The sequence below is a fragment of the Heterodontus francisci genome, chromosome 15, assembly GCF_036365525.1.
Source record: "Heterodontus francisci isolate sHetFra1 chromosome 15, sHetFra1.hap1, whole genome shotgun sequence".
NCBI classification, from domain to species: Eukaryota; Metazoa; Chordata; class Chondrichthyes; order Heterodontiformes; family Heterodontidae; genus Heterodontus; species Heterodontus francisci.
Window position 1 is genome coordinate 42,846,863 of NC_090385.1, and position 20,056 is coordinate 42,866,918.

At 40.6% G+C, this 20,056-nt stretch overlaps 1 protein-coding gene across 9 annotated transcripts in view; it reads left to right on the plus strand.

The window, feature by feature from the left end:
- Nucleotides 1-19,810, plus strand: part of stard8 (StAR related lipid transfer domain containing 8) — a 204,340-nt gene extending 184,530 nt beyond the window's left edge. For all 9 annotated transcript variants that reach the window (XM_068047466.1, XM_068047464.1, XM_068047469.1 and 6 more), the window contains 6 exons: nucleotides 1,457-1,664; nucleotides 3,539-3,653; nucleotides 4,691-4,912; nucleotides 7,004-7,221; nucleotides 11,158-11,334; nucleotides 12,633-19,810. In XM_068047466.1, coding sequence (XP_067903567.1) covers nucleotides 1,457-1,664; nucleotides 3,539-3,653; nucleotides 4,691-4,912; nucleotides 7,004-7,221; nucleotides 11,158-11,334; nucleotides 12,633-12,750 — 1,058 coding nt within the window. In that variant the 3' untranslated portion in view covers nucleotides 12,751-19,810. The remainder of the gene's footprint in view (nucleotides 1-1,456; nucleotides 1,665-3,538; nucleotides 3,654-4,690; nucleotides 4,913-7,003; nucleotides 7,222-11,157; nucleotides 11,335-12,632) is intronic.
- Nucleotides 19,811-20,056: the final 246 nt, after the last annotated feature.

The window sequence follows — 20,056 nt, forward strand, 5'->3', positions numbered from 1 at the left end:
AAAATTGCCTGCCACATTTTCTACATTACAACAGTGACGACACTTCAAAAGTACTTTATTGGCTGTAAAGTGCTTTGAGACATCTAGTGGTCATGAAAGGTGTTATATAAATGCAAGTTTTTTTTTCGTAATACCAGTGTTTAACTCACTAAGCTATCCAGTTCCCTGAAGTTAAGCTTTTTTATGATGCTGAAACCAAAGAACCTGTGACTCTCAAAGATGAAATCCTTGTTCATCGATTAGCTCTTCAACCAAATTCTGCACCACTATGATCTGAACAAAGCAAAAAATGCTGGAAATACTTAGCAGGTCAGGCAGCATCTGTGGAGAGAGAAACAGTTAACATTTCAGGTCGATGACCTTTCATCAGAACACTGACCTGAAACGCTAACTCTCTTTCTGTCTCCATGGATGCTATGTGACCTGCTGAGTATTGCCAGCATCTTCTGTTTTTATTTCAGATTTCCAGCATCTGGAGTTTTTGCTTTTGTATGATCTGAACAATATTTGCTTTGAGATGCTCTGAGTCTCAAGGATTGAACACAATCTAAAATTTGATGTAATTTTTCACAACTATTTTGATGCTATCTGAAACAGTCAGAATTTTATTCATTCGTGAGATGTGGGTGTTTCTGGCAAGGCCAGCATTTATGGCCCATACCTAATTGCCCTCGAAGGTGGTGAGTAGCTGCCTTCTTGAACCGTTGTATTCTGTATGGTGATGGTACTCCCACAATTCCGTTAGGTAGGGAGTTCCAAGATTTTGACCCAGTGATGATGAAGGAATTGTGATCTATTTCCAAGTTAGAAAAGTATGTGACTTATAGAGGAGCTTGGAGGTAGTGATGTTCTTATGCGCCTGTGGCCCTTGACTTGGGTGGTAGAGGTCATTGGTTTTGGAGGTGCTGTCGAAGAAGCCTTGGAAAGCTGCTGCAATGCATCTTATAGTTACTGGACTGATAATTCCTGAGATATAGACTGATGATTCCATAGACATGAGTTTAAATCCTATCACAGCAGCTGTGGAATTTTAATTGTTAATGAAATGCAAGCTCTTTTTTTCATCCAGATGTATCAGTAGCTCTGAAACTACTAAATTGTTGTAAAGACCCATTTGGTTGACTAATATCCTTTAGGGAAGGAAATCTGCTGTCCTTACCTGGTCTGGCCTCTAGATCCACAACAATGTGGTTGACTCTTAACTCCCCTCTGAAATGGCCTAGCAAGCCAGTTGTATCTCAAGGGCAATTAGGAGTGGACAATAAATGCTGGCTTTGCCAGTGACACCCACATCCCACAAATGAATAAAAAAAGTTATACCTATGCCTTATACTTGAAGGTACTGTATTTTGTTGCACTTAAGCCTCCAATGGGATTTTGGTTGGTATAATTATCCTGTTCTCGAATGTTAAAATAGAGTTCCATATGTGTGCATCCTCCTTTCTCTCTCTCTCAGATGTGCCAAAAGACCAACGACTCCAAGCTCTTCAGGCTGCCATTGTGCTGATGCCAGATGAGAACCGTGAGGTACTTCAATCGCTGTTGTACTTCTTGAGTGACATCGCGTCAGTACAGCAGAACCAAATGACTGCTAGAAACCTGGCTGTTTGCCTTGCACCATCCCTATTCCACCTGAATGTGCTGAAAAAAGAAACATCGCCAAGGTGAGCTCTGCGGTTCACTGGAACTCTGCTGTTAGTAGTTTTCTTTGGCGGAAAGATGAACTAGTCAATGACCTGATATTGGCATCAGGAATCACTTGTCTCTTTTCTTTTTTAAGAAATTCTGGTGATAGGTCAAACCCATTTTGCAATGCATTTCCAAGGTTGTAAAGAGTAGGAGAGAAGAAAATTGAAATGTAGTAATTAGCTGACATCAGGCTAAAATTTTAGAAGCTTGTAGAATATAGGAAGAAAGGTGGAAATAGAGTTGCACAGTTTAAAAGTTTTGGAAAAGTCAATAGGAGATGGTGCGATAAGTAAGTTTGATTTTGCTTCACCCTTCATCCCACATGGTCTTCAATAGAGTGAGGATGGTGTACTTGGTTAAGGGATGAAGCAGTAGCTGCTATTTCAATAATGGTTTCTATGCACTGGGCACATAGCAGGCTAGAAAGCCACAAGGAATAGTTAACAATATGTTTTGGACTGAAATTTTTGCCTTCACTATTTCTAACGGGAAAAAATAGTGGTAAAAAGTGGTATTCAAAGTTAGTGGGACAGGAATTTTGGACTTTTTAGTGTCATTTGTATGTTATTAGCCCTGAATAATAGTCCTTGGAACAGAGAAGGCTGAGGGGAGATCTGATTGAAATGTACAAAATTTTGAGGGGCCTGGATAGAGTGGATGTGAAGAGCCTATTTACCTTAGCAGAGAGATCAATGATGAGGGGGCATATATTTAAAGTGATTGGTAGAAAAAATAGAGGGGCGATGAGGAAAGATGTTTTCACCCAGAGGGTGGTGGGGATCTGGAACTCACTGCCTGAAAGGGTAGTTGAGGCAGAAACCCTCAACTCATTCAAAAGATGTCTGGAGTCTGCAGGGCTACGGACCAAATGCTGGAAGGTGGGATTAGAATGGTTGGATCGTTTTTCGGCCGGCACAGACACGATGGGCCAAGTGGCCTCTTTCTGTGCCTTAAACTCTCCATGATTCTATGAATATAAAGTGTCACGTTGTAATGCTGGGCGGATGAGGAATAAGATTAGGAAAGGGAAGCATTAAAAATAATATTGTGATGTGACAAGATGCAATAAAATTGAAAATATCTTCAAAAAATGATATACAAATGCTTACCTTTGGAGTACATGATTTCTGTTTTGTAGACAAATGTGGCAGTCATTCTGCACTAGCAGTGCCTCAAAAATAGCAATGAAATGAATGACCAGTCAATCTGTTAGGTGTTGCTTGAGGGAGGATTACTGGTTTGGATACTGTGAATGCTCCTGCTGTTATTTGCATACTACATAGGCTGTTTAATGCCCATCTGAACCCAGAGGGAGGAGACCTTTATTTGCCTTGTCTGGGCTGAATTTAAATCACCCTCCAAATTTAATTCCAAATTCACCTGATGAAAAGGCAAGAGGAAGACAAAAAATGATAAGGAAGAGAGGAAATAGATTGAAAAAAGTCAGAGATGAAAGAAAAGACAATAAACACATTTCAGCATACAATTCAAAGGATCATCGTTAAACCATTGCAGATTCACCTAAAACCTAACTTCCCTCCCATGCGTTATACTGATCTAGAAAACAGTGAGCAACATCACAGCATTTAGAAATGTAAAGAGGCAAAAAAACGGCAGTTTTATCACTGTAGAACTAAAATCTCCATCAGAGAGCTGATCTTCACGGCCATTGCCTAACTGAATATGGATACTGATGAGATGTGGAAGATTTGTGTTGTAGCTCAATGTAATATCTGTCGAACTGATTAATGATAACAGTTTGTATCATAGAAACAATGATGTCTACTTCAGTGCTTGTATCTGTTATATAACTTTTCTGATGTCACATTTTCCCTGGCCTTATTTGTAGGCTGATCCGACGGAGGGGTGTACTGAGCAAGCCTGATCAGAGGGACCTCAGTGAGAATCTGGCAGCAACTGATGGACTGGGTCACATGATCGGAGAGTGCAAGAAACTTTTCCAGGTACCATCAAAGAAAATTTTAGGGCTCGTACTTTGGTATTTTTTGAAAACACTTGGCTATTAGTAGCGAAGGAGGGTGGTGCAACAGTGATGAAAGGAGTTGAAATTGAAATGTGTGATATTGGTAATGAGTGATTTAATGCATTTATATGGTCTGGGTAAGGCCATTTATGAGCCGCTCCCCTCGCCTGCACTTTTCTAACCGGTTCACCTGCTGCTTGTCCTGGTTCCTCAGACTCCTCTTCTTCCAATGGTTCTTCCATCCTACGGAGTGAAGCAGAAATATTATCCATGATAAACAGTGAGTGTTTAATGAGGTGGAGAAATCTGAAAGAAACAAACAGGAAGCTCAGAGCTATCTTTCAGGGCAGGTTGGGTTAAAATTGGATTTGATTATCTGTTAACTGTTTTATTTAGAGATACAGCACTGAAACAGGCCTTTCGGCCCACCGAGTCTGTGCCGACCATCAACCACCCATTTATCCTAATCCTACATTAATCCCAATTTCCTACCACATCCCCACCTTCCCTCAATTCCCCGACCACCTACCTATACTAGGGGCAATTTACAATGGCCAATTTACCTATCAACCTGCAAGTCTTTGGCTGTGGGAGGAAACCGGAGCACCCGGTGGAAACCCACACGGTCACAGGGAGAACTTGCAAACTCCACACAGGCAGTACCCAGAATCGAACCCGGGTAGCTGGAGCTGTGAGGCTGCAGTGCTAACCACTGCGCCACTGTGCTATCTGTTAAATAAAACAGCTTAAAGATTTGTATCTGGTGTTTCAGGTGCCTTAGTAAAGATTGCAGAAGTACACAAGAGGGGATGTGTGTGAAAGACACAATATCCAGTTAAGATCACAATGGATTGCTATTTTACTTCTCATGTATGCTATTGTATAATTAGATGTTGGACAGTGTGGGGACACTCCTGAACATAAGTTACTTGGAGTGCTTATAGGAGTGATCAGCACTACTGTACCCAAGAAAGTATCTAGAGCGGACCTGAAATTTGAAAATTCTTCTCCTGACAGATCCCACATGATATAATGGTACAGTCTCAAAACTCCTACATAGCAGCTGATGCTCATCCTCTGCCCATGGAGGGCTTCAGGAGACATCCTGAAGGCAGAGTTAAGGACTACATGGACTACATGGAAGACAGAATCCAGGGTCTGCTAAGGGAGGCCGGAGAGAAATTTAGAGGCTGGACCAGCACTGTCGGACCTGTGAACACGGAGCTTTCTTACAAGAAGGTATTGGATGAAATTTCACAAGATGAAGCTCTTGAAGTGAATTGCCATATTAAAATTGGCCATTGAATGATTCGTCACGGCTAAGCTTTAGGCCAAATTTTGCTTGCCAAGTCGTTCCTCTATGCAGACTGGAGTGGACAATCCACAAACAAGCAAAGTGGACCATTCATATACAATTGAGTCTGGTTTGTGTGAAATTCTTGAGATTGCCTTTTCACCTCTAGGATCTGGCTTTAAAACCAGTTTCCTGAAACAAAAAGGACATCAATTTACCACCCAGTTGTCTTTCAGAGGGAGGAGACCTTTATACAATATACATGCATACATAGGCATGTGTAACTTTATTTTGCATGCTTATCATCAGTAGTACTTTTCTGAGAACACAAGCACACTGGATTTGCTTTCTTAAAATGTAGTATGAATGTTGGCCCTAAAACCATTTCTTGCTTTCCACAGAATAATAATTGCATGTTACTGTAATGTAATGTGTATTTTATAGCTCTGCCAAACCTCGGCAAACCCAGAACCATGCACTAGGATTGCGAACTTTTCTCTATTCTTCTGTTCTCTGGTCTCCCTATGTCACATGTCAATTTTGACTGAGAAGGCATGCAAGTTGCCCTTGGGCCTTTATCAATGCCACTTTGAACTGGTCGAGATTTATCTGTGTAGTCCACATTGGATTAATCTTTAATTTTCCCTTCCTGCTGGGGATACTAATATCCCTGTGTATCTGTGCACTAACTAGAAGACTATGCTTCTTCTGTAGTGAAATATACCACCAACTGTTTTAATTTATCATCTAGATCTTTTTTCCCTCAATTCACCTCTTTCTTTTCTGAAGAGCCAAACTCATACTGGAGTACACTTGCTCACCAGATCATGAGTGTGAGCACCTTCTCAAGGGCAACTAGGGATGGACAGTAAATGCTGGCCTTGCCAGTAATGCTCACATCCTACCAAGTAAAAACAAAAGTAGGGTGTTCAGTTGGGGGGAGGGTCACAGTTGTACTTGATCATTTTCTCACTTAAAATTGCATTTGTTCACTGCAGTAGTAACCCTGGCTGATTAATTTGTCCTCCTAGCTCACAAGGGTTGCTCTGACAATTAAGTTAGATTTTTTGATCTGTATGGCTCAATATTGAGCTGATTCTTTAACTACTGGTCATAAGTATTTATAATTGCTGGATTTTGGAGAGGATTCTGATTACTGTACATCTGTTTCAACCAACAACAGAGCTTTGGTGCAAGTGATTAACATAGGAACTAATAGAAAAGAGGAAATCAAAGCTTCAGTTTGTTTAACAGATAATGTGCTCAGTTTTTCTTACTCAGTGAATAATTCCATGGTATAAATGAGTGTTTAAACCACTTCCATTTTTTTTTTATCTTGGCACTCTGTCTGGCTAGACATTGTGTGATCTCAGTTACTCATTTGTTTAGGATGTGTAACTCCAGATAAAATCATGGACTGTAGAAAAACAAATATTTAATACATAAGAGACCAGACTTTATGCCACTACAGAGAATGAGGTTAGCAAAGGGTTGTGGGTGTTACTTCAACCAAGCAGAAGTATCCCATTGGAATAATTTAACCTATGATACCACTGAATCATTATGTGACGTTATGTGACTGGAATGGCTGAGGATGAAAATCATTGGCAACATAGGCAACAACAACCACAAGCAACTGTCTTCAGACAACACAACAAATTTGATAACTGGCAAAGCTATGTGGTTGATGTCTTCCATCTGTGTACTTGTACAAGTGCATTAGAGAAACTTTTTCTCTATTGCAAGAGCTGATGCAGTGGAGAAGTGGGATGAATCTTAATACGGTGGGACAATTCCATAAACCCTGGAATTAGGCTAGGAAATGGGTTAAACATTAGTTCTCAAATAGGAATGATCTAGCAAATTTGGTAGCTGTGATTATTTTCCGCAAGGATATTTCCTGTAATGCCCTGATTTTCTGTAATCTCTGATGTGATGGTCGTTGCTTGAGGCTCCATCTCAAATGGAGAAAGGGGATGACAAACCTCTCAGCACAATACCCATAACGCTTTTTGTGTTCTTTCCTGTGCTGGTAGGTTGGCGACGGACAGCCCATTCGTTTATGGAAAGTGACAACTGAGGTAGAAGCATCCCCTAACTCCGTGTTAAATCGTCTGCTGCGAGAACGCCATCTCTGGGATGACGATTTGTTGATGGGGAATGTTGTGGAACATTTGGATAAAAATATGGATATCTGCCATTATGTTCTGGACAGCATGGCACCACATCCCAGGCGAGACTTTGTTGTCTTGAGGTAAGACCAATTACTGAGTCAGCAACAGTGCATTATTATGTGCCTACAACGGTAGCATTGCACTGTAATTGGGTACCTTGTCTGGTTTCTGATTGACCATGTTGAGGAACTTGTGGTTAATGGAATCTCCTCAATTGAATACTATAGTAACTAAATACAATTTTAATTGTAACATCATGTAAGAAAAGCAGAAGCAGTTATGCTGGTGGTTGTGTCTTTCCCAGCATATATGTAGGATCTATATCACAGGAAATAGTTGAAGTAAACTTCTGAAATGTTTTACGTTCTGTCATTTTGCGGTAATGAATAGTTTGCAATGAGTTCAACAGCCAGAAAGAGCAGTTTGCAGATATTTATTTTTGAATGAGAATAATTAGATTTGGGCTCAAGGCCAAACATGCTATGTGAATGATTTCCTCTGCTCAGTATTTTCTCATTTATGAGTTTGCTGCATATAGTGACCAGAGAAACTCTTCATGGGCATATCTATGATGGAACTAACACATAGCGACCAGTGGCTATCACCCCTACTGAATGTAAATCAATGTGTTCCTAAAGGGACAGAGGTTGCCTGAAAGGCTTCATAGGAATACCAGATTGAGTGTTCAAATAATCAATTAAAAGAATTTGTTTTAAATGGTCTTGAATAAAGTTAGGTTGAGTGTGCAATGGGTCCTTTACAGTGTCAGAAAACTTTTGCTCATAGAATACACACAACTTGAATCTCAAACTACTTCGGACTTTAAGTAGGACTCCAGTTACCAGCTGTTCCAACTCCTTTCCAGATATTTAGCGGAGGTTCGACGGTTCTTTAATCATTTTAAATACTTCAGTTAAACCACCCCTTAACGTTCTAAACTCAAGGGAATATAAACCAGGTTTGTGCAATCTGACCCTGTAACTTCAGGCCCTAGTATCATTCTGAAATGCCAACATTCATCAGAGGTTTAGCATTGCTAGGATAGGCATAATGCTGTAAAAACTGAAGGCAGGATTATAAATCAATTCTGGCTAAATGGATTGATAATTCTACAGGAGTAGATTTTGCTACTCAACAGATGTTTGAAACGGTCTGTCCCTTTATGCTGCTGCACAGTGATCATTTCTTGCCATCTCCCCAAGTGATGAGCTCTCAAATGCAGATGTAAATACAGGGTCGGCGGGGGTGAGGGGGGAGGAAATTTTATGCTGGTGGCGGGGGTTTCGACATTGGGGGAAACCGACTCCGAGATCCCCGCGTCACCTCTTGTATAGAAGGCCCAGCAAATTTAGTGCCAATGAGGTACTTAACTGGAGAGTGATAGGCCTTCCGTATGATTTAGGGCCCCTTCACTGGAAGTCCAGGCCTTGCAGAGCTGCCAGCCAATCAGAGGCCAGCAGCTGCAGTGCCACTGCGGAGGCAGTGGCTGCTGCTGTAGCTACAACAACGAGACATTGAGCAGTGGCGCTGGAAACAGCCTTGAGGCAGGTCAGTGTGGAAGGGGTCACAGGGGAGGGAGTCAGCAGCAAGGGCAGGGGGTGGCCCTCAGCGGGCCCCCCTTCCCGATACTAGAACCCTCATTCAGACACTAAGTGCTTTTGAATGAGAGACCCCTCCCACCCCTTTCCCTGTCACAGCCAAGAAGCAGCCCATGTGGTTTTTGGTGCCGTGCTTCTCGTGCGCCAACAGGGCCACCCATCGCATGGGTAGTTGCAGCTACAGTGGGACAAGCCATCCCACCTGATTTTATGCTCTCTCTGTTTCCAAACCCGCTGCGGGGGAGAGCACAAAATTGCACCCACTGTGTTAGGATCTGAATGGATGATGGAAGCATATTCAATGTAAATTTCAAAAGGTGATTGGATATTTCCTTGAAGTGGAAAAATTTGCAGGGCTGTGGGAAATGAGCAGGAGAGTGGGACTAATTGGATAACTCTTTCAGAGCTGGCACAGACATGATGGTCTGAATGGCCTCCTTCTTTGCTTTATGATTCAGTGATTCTACTACTGGGAGTCCATCTAAACATTTTAAACATGTTTGACCTTAGAAACCTGTTGGGCTCAATGCCAATTTAGTTGGAAGAACAGAAACTCTAAATTATTGGCCCATTCCTGACTATATTTGGATTCTGCAATTCATCTGCTGATCTATACGTTTAAAAAAAAATGTAAAACTAATGCTTGTGCCTCTAATGCTGTTTCTGACAGTAACATTTTCAAATGTACTTTTACCTCTGATCCTGTTCCCTACTCTCCTTTGGCCCTCTTTCAGCCTGAGGCTCATCCCCCAGCCCCCGCACCCCCCCCCCCCCCCACAAAAAAATAAAATTGATCAGCCTCTTGTCTGACTCTTTCCTTTACCTCAGCCTCCTGGTTCTGAATCAATCCTGCTCTTTGCCCTTCAGCGCCACTCCCTGTGTTCCAAAAGTTGGAGTTCAAGTATCTTTGCTAAAAATAGCTACTCTCTCTCCCATTGGCCTTTTCCTGGGTGCTGTGATCCCATTTTTGGGCCCATTTTTACCTCAAAAACATACCATCATGACTCTTCATTCTACCCTACAACATTTCAACTGCTGGCTTCCATGCCTACTCTTGTCCCTCTGATATTTCTGCTGCTCCCCCTCCCCGCCCCCCCACCTCCTTCGCTTAGCTGAGACCAGAGGCATTCCCTGTTGTCCTTTGTTTTGCCCCATTCCAACCCTGTGCCATCCTGCATCCTGACCCTCTTGCCTGGCTTTATCTTTCATTTTTCCATTTTGGTTCTCATTGTGCCATTTGCTATCTTTTTCCAATTCCCAGCCATGATCCTAGTTATTCCAGTTTCCTATTTTTCTTCCTGATCCTCTTACTTTTAAGTCCCTTTCTACATTATGGAGTAATATACATCTGTAATGCCTAGGGGTAAAGTATCACTGAGTGGAGTGTTTAGAGGAAGATCGAGCAGGGAATGCTGCATGTTGTTTTCAGAGTCTATTTGAGTTTCCTTCTATTTAAATTAGAGGAAGTAAAATTGGGTGTGTTTCGTCTCTTTGCTTTGTTCGGGTAATATTTTATGTTTAGACAGTGTAGGTAAAAATATATCCCTCTGTCTTTTTACTTTCCTCTTTTTAAAACCCCATAGTTCACCGGTTTTCTCCTTCCTTTTTGCGCTTGTTACTGACGACCTCCATTTTTTCCCAAATGTCTATTTCCATTGATCTCTTTACTTCCCAACAATAAATGCCACATCCCATCCACTTCATTCTGAAAGACAATTTCTGCAGATTTTTCTATTTCTGTACCAGAATATATTGGATTGCTGGGTATATCACTTTATAAAAGAGTCTGCCCAAATTTCGTTACACTGACATTAACGAATGCAATATCGGGCAGGCTCCTTTTATGAACATTTGCGCCACCCTGCCTGATTTTCCAGGCAATTCAATATGTTTAGTGGAAAAAATATGAAAATGTGCCCCTTGTATCTCTCATTTGCCACACACACTGCCAATAAATATCTCCTAGTACGGAAGAAGTTACCAATTTCAAAATCAGGATTTTACAAACCAGAATGCTTCTCAGTAAATTCTATTCATCAGAAACTCTTTGCCTAGCAGGTAACCTGAATATATATTCTGAGACATTCCAATCCTCTCTGAATTGATTGTCTGCAATAACAAATTGAAGTGCATGTGTATTTTGCTAACAGTTCCAACTATTGTTAACACGGTCCACACACATTCTGGGTGCAAGAGCAATGTGCCTCACTCTTGCTTAGCCACTGTTTTCTACCAGTCAGTGCATATTATTTGATGCTGTTGCACATTCCCACAAAGCACCAAATTTACTTTATGCCATGCCCTTACCATCAGCGAGAACAAGATCATTTTGTGCTTTTGATCTGGGCTGAATTTCTAGGGTTGAAAGTCCAATGTCCAATCCACTGTAGCAATGTAATGCTTTTCTTTTTGATCTAGGACATGGCGGGCCAATTTACTGAAGGAAACGTGCATTCTGGTGGCAGTCTCTGTTGAGCATGACTCCGTGCACCTGGAAGGAGGTGTGAGAGCAGTAGTCCTGAACTCGCAGTACCTGGTTGAGGCTTGTGACTCAGGCCGGTCCCGGCTCACATATATCTCCAGGACAGACCTGAGGTATGTTTCATGACTTTCCTGCCACTCTGTAACTCAAGCATGATTCTGCATAAATCACAGGAATGTGAACATAAAGGGTAAAGAGTGCAGTCCTAGTGACTGGAGTAATTCTCAGGCACTGAGGTCACCCTTCAGTCAGACCCAAGTACACCAGTTAGTTAAGTTTCAGGAGTTCTCATTCTAGGTTACCAGACAGAGCGAAAGAGGTGCCTTCCATAGCCAGCCACTGTGATGAACTGAAAACCTCAAAGTCCAGTCTTGAATTAGATTGTGAAACATGTGTTTTTTTCCTCCTAAGATACTTCTCCTTCATGGACTTTGTGCTCATAGGGTGCTAGATGTTAGTGCTGGAAGATGAAGCACTGGAATGACATCAAACATTTCCCAGTCAAATAAAGTGGCTTCTACTCTGACCAACGATGAGTCCCAGGCCCAATCTCAGAATAGCAACCCATCTGTTCCACTGCAACTTTTTTTTTCCCTCAGTTGAGACAGTGAAGAGTCATTTCATGTTAAACCTTTACTAACATTAAGTAGGACTCAGAGCGCAAAGGTCAATCACTAACCCATTGTGTCACCTGGTGCCCAAGAATAAAATGTATTAAACAATTGTAAATTATATAAATCCATAGATTTAGCAGAAGATGGTGAATAGTTGGATTCTTGATTGTTCCAAGTAAACACTTCTACTGAAAAGGTTCTTAAAATGTCCAGTGTATATTAAAAACACAAAGGGTAACAGGGGTGGTGCAAGAAAATGGTGTTGAAGTAGAAGATCAGCCATGATCTCATTGAATGGCGGAGCAGGCTCGAAGGGCTGAATGGCCTACTCCTACTCCTATTTCTTAAGTTCTTATTTGGGTCATGGACATGTTCTTTGATCACCATTCAGGAACTTCCTGTACATAATATTTTGAAGTTGAATTTCTGCTGGGGTGGTCTTCCAATTGTGTCGTGACTGCAGGATCTGCATTCTACAAAGAGGAAGATTAAAGGGGACCTTATCATAGTATAGAAATATTGATAGGGTGGAATATTACTTCCAAGTAAGCCAGGGAAGCAGAACTGGAAGACTTAAATGGAAGTTAGTGCAAACTAATTTTAAAACAGAAATTGGGAAGATCTTCTTTACTCAGTGTGACAACTGTTTGGAATAATCTGCTGGCTGGAATAGTAGCAGCAGAAATGTTTGAAATGAAGCTGAATGTTATAATGGGACTGTTAGGGTACTGATGGGTTGAATAGCCTTTTCTTGTTGTTGACTTTTCTTGTGTTTCTATTTCCTCTTTTTCTCTCAGGGGCAGGACTCCAGAATGGTACAACAAGGTCTCTGGATACCTTTGTGCTGTAGAGGTTGCTAGGATTCGGGACTCCTTTCTGCCATCAAATCCACGGGGACTCGAGACCAAAATCTGAAATGAGCTGACACTACAGGCAGGAGAAAGGTGTTTTTTATGAGTGTGTCCTGTTGACAACTATCATTGAATGATGATCAGTCTTCTACCTACCCCAGCTGGACAAGATACATCACAAGATGCGTTCAGATGAAGAAGGCTCTTCAGCCCATTTAGTGTCATACTTACAGTATACCAGCCTTTTTGTCTTCCTATTATAATATCCAACTGTTTCTTTAATGTGTCCAGTATCCTGGCTGTAACCATTCTTTGTGTAAAGAAATTCTTCCTGGTATCTGATTCATAGAGCAAAGTCTTTAAATGATTACATTGCATTAATTACATTGATAGATTTTAGCAGTAAAGTAGTGATAGGTTGATGAGATGCCTTTAAAAAGAGATTGTTTCTCTGTCCCGTGTCTTGGTTTTAATCTTGTTGCCTGTTTGAGGCTTTAATCCCTTAACTGCTGTGACATTCTTGCTCGCGTGCATCTGGAGCAAAATAAGGGACCATTTTAGTTTGTACTCAAAGTTGTTAAAACTTTACTGATCTAGCCTGGTTCTAGTTGCTGTAAATCTGTTCATAGTGATATTCCCATTTGGCTAGTAGAAAAGATAAATGCAAGGAAATGCCTTGGAAATGGGGGTGGAGGCTGTTAAACAATAGAATAAGGAAATATGAGAGGGGTATGGAATGTTAATTTCCAGAAAATTGTTTACTATATGTGGGGAAGTGTTGGCTGGGGCTGTTGAGGGGAAGGTGTGTGAATTGGTTGCTGAACTAAAGCGGAATGGTGCATTTGCTGTGTTGAATGTGGGCTGATAATGACTGACAAGCTACAGAGTGTCCTCTGTGGCAATATTGAACGTTTATACATTGTGAGGTTATTCTATTTAATCTCGTGCTCATATAAGATTCTGTACACATTTCTGTAGAGTACCACATTAACTTTTTATGTTGCACATTCAAGATATGGGGTACCAAGATACAGGACTCGTTGTGTACCTGTAAATATCTAACATGTATATAGATTTAAAGGTATATATTCTATTTCCTTTCTCCTGCTCTTCCCGCACATTGATTGTACAATACCTGAGTGTGGAGGCAGGCAAATAATGCTCTGGGCCCTGGCCTTAGTAACTCTGAAGCCAAACACTAAGGGATGTTCAATGATGTTCTTTCCCCTATCCCTCTTTGGATCAATGCATGGTGTCTGCTCAACCCCTCCCCCATCCGTGCTGCATCATAGTGAGGAAACCTGGTGTTGTGGGAAAATTGGCATGTACACACATTTCATCACTGCTGGTGCTTGTTGGTACTGTTTTGTGGGTCTTAATCATGGGATGAAAACTCAAACAATGGTTAAAAAAATACTAGAAACATTGTAAAGCAAAATTTAAACTTTCCAGTCATTGATAAGTCAATGCCCCTAATTAGCAATTGCTGGATTCACGGACTGATCTGCAAAAGAACACAAGAAAGTGCTGAGAGAAAAGGCCACTGGGCCAATCAAGCTCCCTTCATCCAGAGTCCATGTTTAATTATTTTATTGTGTTGTCTCATCCTAACCATCTTATGATCTCCTAATATAAAGAACATTAACTTTCTTTACCTCCCTCCCTGAAAATAAAATCAAGTTGTGTTGTTAATATCTCAATAAATAATATTTATTCCCTCAATTCCCCTTTTCAACAGACATTAACCAAGCTCATTCTTTTAAAGGCATCACTTAACCCCAAATCAATTACCTTATCTTGGAGTGTCTTCCACATACCCATGATCCTGTGGGGAGAAATGCTTTGCCTAATCCCTAACCTTGTTGAAGCTTATGAATTTTGGAAGGGTCCTCTGAACCTATGCCCATCGACCAAGTTAAATAGCTTTTTGAAACCTTTAATTATTTGGGGATGGTTTTATATCGCCTTTCTCCAGTGAAAATAAGTTTGGTTACGTGAGCGTTTCTTTAGAACTTAGTCCCTAAGGCCTGAAAATATCCAGCTCCTCTGAATAGTTTCTAATGTAGCCTTATGCTTTTTTGTGGTCAGGTGAACAAAACTGCACAACATACTCTGAAACTGGCCTCACAATTGATCTGTGCAATGTCATTATAACTTGTTCTGACTTGCGCTGCTGATGCAGTCAAAGCTGTTGCACACTGACCACATTCTAACAATATGGTCATTGATTATTCCCAAATGCTTTTGCCTTTTGGGCATCTGAGTGGAATCCCAGGCTGGTGATCATTTTCTCAAATAATTCCAAGTTGAGAATGTTTTGTTTCAAATGAGTTCCTTCATGTTATCTCTTCCTTTCTGGAACTCTAGTGTATCAACCTTTTAAGGATGTACATCTGTTGTATCCGGTGGGGTTGAGCATGACCCTGGCTCTGCAATTTTTAGGAGGAGTGTTTCATGTTATTGCATGATGTGAGTTCGACGTCCACATTGGCAGTGCCAGATTTGGAAACTTACCTTTTATCTTGCTGATTTTGTAATGTAATGTTATTACTTTTATTACTTTTGTTTTCTTTACTCCCAGCATTGATCCTGTAGGGGAAGCAATACTTGTATCCAGTGGGGTTAGGCACACACTGCTCCATAATAGGACTCTTTCATATTATTCTAAGGGATCCTTGAATATCAATGTGCAGGCCCAGTTCTCTGCCCTCCTGTCGATTTCTGCATAGAACTGGGGCAGGCGAAGGCAGAAAATGGAAACGGGAGACCCACTGGCCCATTTTTAGGCCCATCTGATTTCCTGAGCATTCAGTACAGCTATCAGTAGATGTACGGAAACCGGATTTAAATGACGGAAATACATGATCCAATGTATTTCCTGTGTTTTGCATTGGTATAGTTACACCAATTCCTCCCGGCATTTAGTATTGCTATGGCAGTGGAGGGAGGGGCTTAAAGCTTAAGTGTTGGGATGTCCATGCAATTGACGAGTGATTGCCCGTTACAGTGCCAAACTTTTTTTTAAAAAAGGAACTAGTTTTACAGGCAGGTCAGAGGCTGTGGCAACAATGGTTTGTTTGACAGGTTTTCTGTCATCTATTACAGCAGATCTCTGCCCCTATTACTGCTGGCTGCTTTATTGCGATTGGGGAATCCTCCTATGGAGGAATATCAGCTGAAGGTGGAGCTATATGGCCAGGGAATGGGGGGTTCCCACCACATTGGACATGTGCTTAGGGTTGCCAATCCTCTATGGTTATCACCGAGTCTCCAGGAATTGAATATTAATCTCCAGGACACTTGATGCAAGCAACCCTGGAGAAAAATGACTAAACAAAATTTGTGTTTTAAAAAATTTTTCTTCGAACACTTTCATTTATTAGCTATAAAAACATTGGAGATGGGACTGGTGAGAGGCTATTTCAACAAGATTGATACAACAGAGTCTGTTCCCTTTCCAATTGGCAGTGGGAAGGCAGTGCGACTGGAGGATACACCAATAGTGGGAGTGTGGGGGGAGGGTCATTCAAGGGAGGAGGTCATGTGATGAAACCTCCAGGAATATACCCAAGCAGAGTTGGCAACCTTTTGCAAAAATTGAATATCTGGGGCCCAAGTGTCGACTGGATGTCTTCTATAACCAGAGGGCATTGATGGAACTTGTGTTGCGATTTCACCTGATTTTACTTTTTTGCTTTGGATTTGTTATTTTAGTTATCTTAGAAAGTTTCCTTTTGTTTCAAGTAGTTTGGGTGAACTATCCCACCCTGCAGCTTTAATAGGGAGGCAATTCATCTGTCCTATGGAGTTGGGTTTAGCAGTCTCAGTTATTTGTGTTGCTTTTGTTTGGGAACTTTCAATATCGCACCAAAGAAAGAGCCTGATATATCCTGTTGGGATTGGATTTCTAATCCCGCAGTTTTGACAACCTGTGAACATCACTGGTTATTTTTATTACTGGCTACCCTGATAATCCTTAATTTCCATTTAGTAAAAATACAATTTGACTAACAGAGTTAAAACCCCATTAGAGAGTACTTTCCTTTGACTTTTTAAATGCTGCAGTTTAAAACGCACAAAAAACTTTGAACTACAAGCAAGTTAATACATTTGATTAGAAGTCATCTGGTGATGCATGTTCGAATTTTATTCACCTTTGCTGCTTCACTTTGACGCTATTTTCGTGTATTGGTGATTAAATGCGTTTCACTGGGACCACTAGGTCCTTGTGATTTCTGACTAATATTGCTGCTGGACAGTGTGTACTAACAGGGGTTAGATGGCATAATTTGTAATAGCCTGATATGTATATATAAAGTGCGTGGTTCTATGTAGCTCAGCCATGTCGGTGGTTATATGCTGCTACAGTCTGGAGCACTCACTTGTCTTTGAGCCTGATTAGGAACTAATGCAATGTCCAGTCTGTGGCAGGGTGGAGTGGTAGTTTGGCTGGAATGCCAACATTTAGCACTAACTACTAATTGTTATATTATTCTACTCAGCCATTTTACTTTTTTAATATTGCAAACATATTGTTGCAGGTTAGCCAATAGCAATGAATTTTCTAGACCTTTAAGGCCTTGCCTTTTTGGATTCAGTGTGTATGATTTATAGCTGTATTATATTGCTCATTTCTTTTGGCCTGGTGAGACCTTATTATTGGAGTTTTGTGACCATGGGCAGGTCTTGCTGCAGGAGTTCAGGTGAAAACAAGCTTTACCCTAGCAGGCTGGTAATCTCTCTGAACCTGGAAAATTCATATCTTCTATTAGTAAATCCCATTTAACAAATCATTTTAATAACTACTTTTTTAAAGACTGCAAGGGATTTTCTATTCTGGAGTTTGAATAGACTCTTGTATTTGAATTTTACTGAACTATATGTGCACCAGCAACATGTTTCATTTGTTAAACAGTGAAGAAAAAATTAATTTCTCTCCTGAAATCTTCAATCCAACATTTTTATCTTTAAATTGCCACTATTTTACATTTAATCTTTACATTTCTTCCACGTGCCAATTATTGTTAAAATTTTACTTTGGCTGATCACAAGAATAAAGACGGTGCCAGATATGAGTTTGGATCACAGTCTTTAAAGATAAATACTTCACAGAGCATTTGAAATGTCTGGTCATTGTGTAAAGAGCATACATTTAAAATTCAGTAACAGGAAACTCGACAGCAAAGATAGTGGACAGATAATGGATTCCCGTTAGTTCCGCTGTTTTTGATGGTATCACTGTGCCTTTCTTATTGCTATAGTAACAGCTTTGACTGGTCTAAAATTGTCAGCATAACCCTTCCTGTTTGGCTGTGATCCTGCAAATTATCATGAGCTCTTTCAGCGAGGTGGCAGCTACTGGATATAGGATTATAATTGCCCTCTTTGATTATCCCTCAGATTCTATCAGCACCTGGAAGATTTGGATTTAATTTAGTCCATTCTAGTTGTACAGACCTGACTTCATCCAACTAAATTGGAGCCTAAACCCTATTCTTTTCTTCTGGCTGGTGGGGACTGGGTGCATCCCTCTCACTGCAAGTGCATGAGCTGAATGTAAAGAAAATTAATCTGCCAATTAATCTTCCTTTTAAAGATTAACTTTTGGTTTTGATGTGGTTTAGTTCAGTTGCAAATAAGTATGTTTTTTTAAGTTGAATATAGTCGATTGCTAAGCCCTAGGGTAGAGGCAAAATGACAATTGTCCCTATGGATGATGGGCCCCTCACAGCAATTCCTAAATTCTCTTGTTCTTTTGTTGCATCTATGAGCCAGAAGATGACCAAACAGACCTCAAGATAGGTGGGGTTGAATTTTTGAGTGCAAGGGAGTTAAATTAATCAGGGTTCAAAGGGAGATGCAGCTTAGCACTTTAAGAGGATGAGGCAAGCTACTCAAAGGAGGCTGGAAGAGGGAGGATGTGGGACTAGAGAGAAATAACAGAACAATACCGTACAATAATGTGTGGGTAAAAGATCTGCAAACCCGCATGTATTAGAGAGGCCACCAGCTACAATAGCTATTTCGTTTCATGAATTGAAGTGATGCATGGAAAATTCGCTTATGAGCCTCCTGGTAGAGTCTGGACTGCATCTCAAAATATGTGCCTTTATCCTGTAAACAAATGTGAAGTAGTGTAACAATGGATTTCAAACTGCTAGGATCATTGAAATGTCAAGCCAAGAAAAGCAACTGTCAAGGCTATATGATGTCGGATATATAGTTAGATATTCTGGACTTTGGACTGATTTACTTTTGGGAATCAGAATTTATGCAGCTCTTTTCCTCAGGAGATGGAATGACTGGGATAGATAGTTCATGTCAAAAGATTTTACAAGTTCTGCAGAAGGACTGGACTTAATGGACAGAATGGACTTTTCTCAGTTCCTGATTTCTTGTATTCCAACCTGCTTTTTGTGACTTCTGAAGTTACCAATTGTTCCTCTTAATGTGAAGAGGAAACATAAAGGGCATTTTGCAGGGGAATATTGAGAGTATGTTATTTAAATAACAGTACAGGGCTGACTATACAGAATTGTGCTTTAGGCAGGGAACCTCACCCAGTAGGAGACCATATTTAAGAACATACGAAATAGGAGCAGGAGTAGACCATACAACCCCGCAAGCCATATATTTGGAAATCATGGGTGGGATTTACATGATTTTACATCCATTACAACTAACAAATGGAAAAATGTGGAGCGCGCACCCACAATTTGTTTCGTTCCATCGTTACTATTACAGTATTGTATTCTCATGCAGGGGAGAAGAAACAGACACAAAGAATGCTTTTGTGCAACGCGAGTTCTTGTATGTTATGTTAATAGATGTTGCCTGTTTCCAGTGGAGTATTATCTGAGGAGTGTGTGTGATTAAGTATTGATGGACTGGAAGGCCTGTAGGGACCTATAATGGCACAGATTCTATTTAATATTAAGAGTATTTTTGATCTCAGGTATTTTAACTTGTATGTGTTTTTGTTGCCAATTGTACATATTGTACTCCTGTGTCTCCAATGAGAAACATTTGTATGGGAATTTTTTAATATGTCTTATTAAAAAATTTTATTTTTTCCTTGACAATCTTGTCAAAAATGTACAGATCATTTTAATAAATTTGTCTTCAGGTGCAAAATGTCTCTGAAATCTTTTTATTTATTTAACGTGAGGTTCCTGACATTGCGATAACTTAGTTGGTCCATGTTGAGTTAGGTAATCTCATTTGGGTGGTGCTCGGGACACACAGTTAATCTCTGCAACCCTTGAACGGGAGAAAAAGCAGCCAAGATTCCCACTTTACCGATCCCTGCTAGAATATGCATACATGTGACATTGTGTGGATTTTTTTGGGATAAAAAGGTTACACATTTC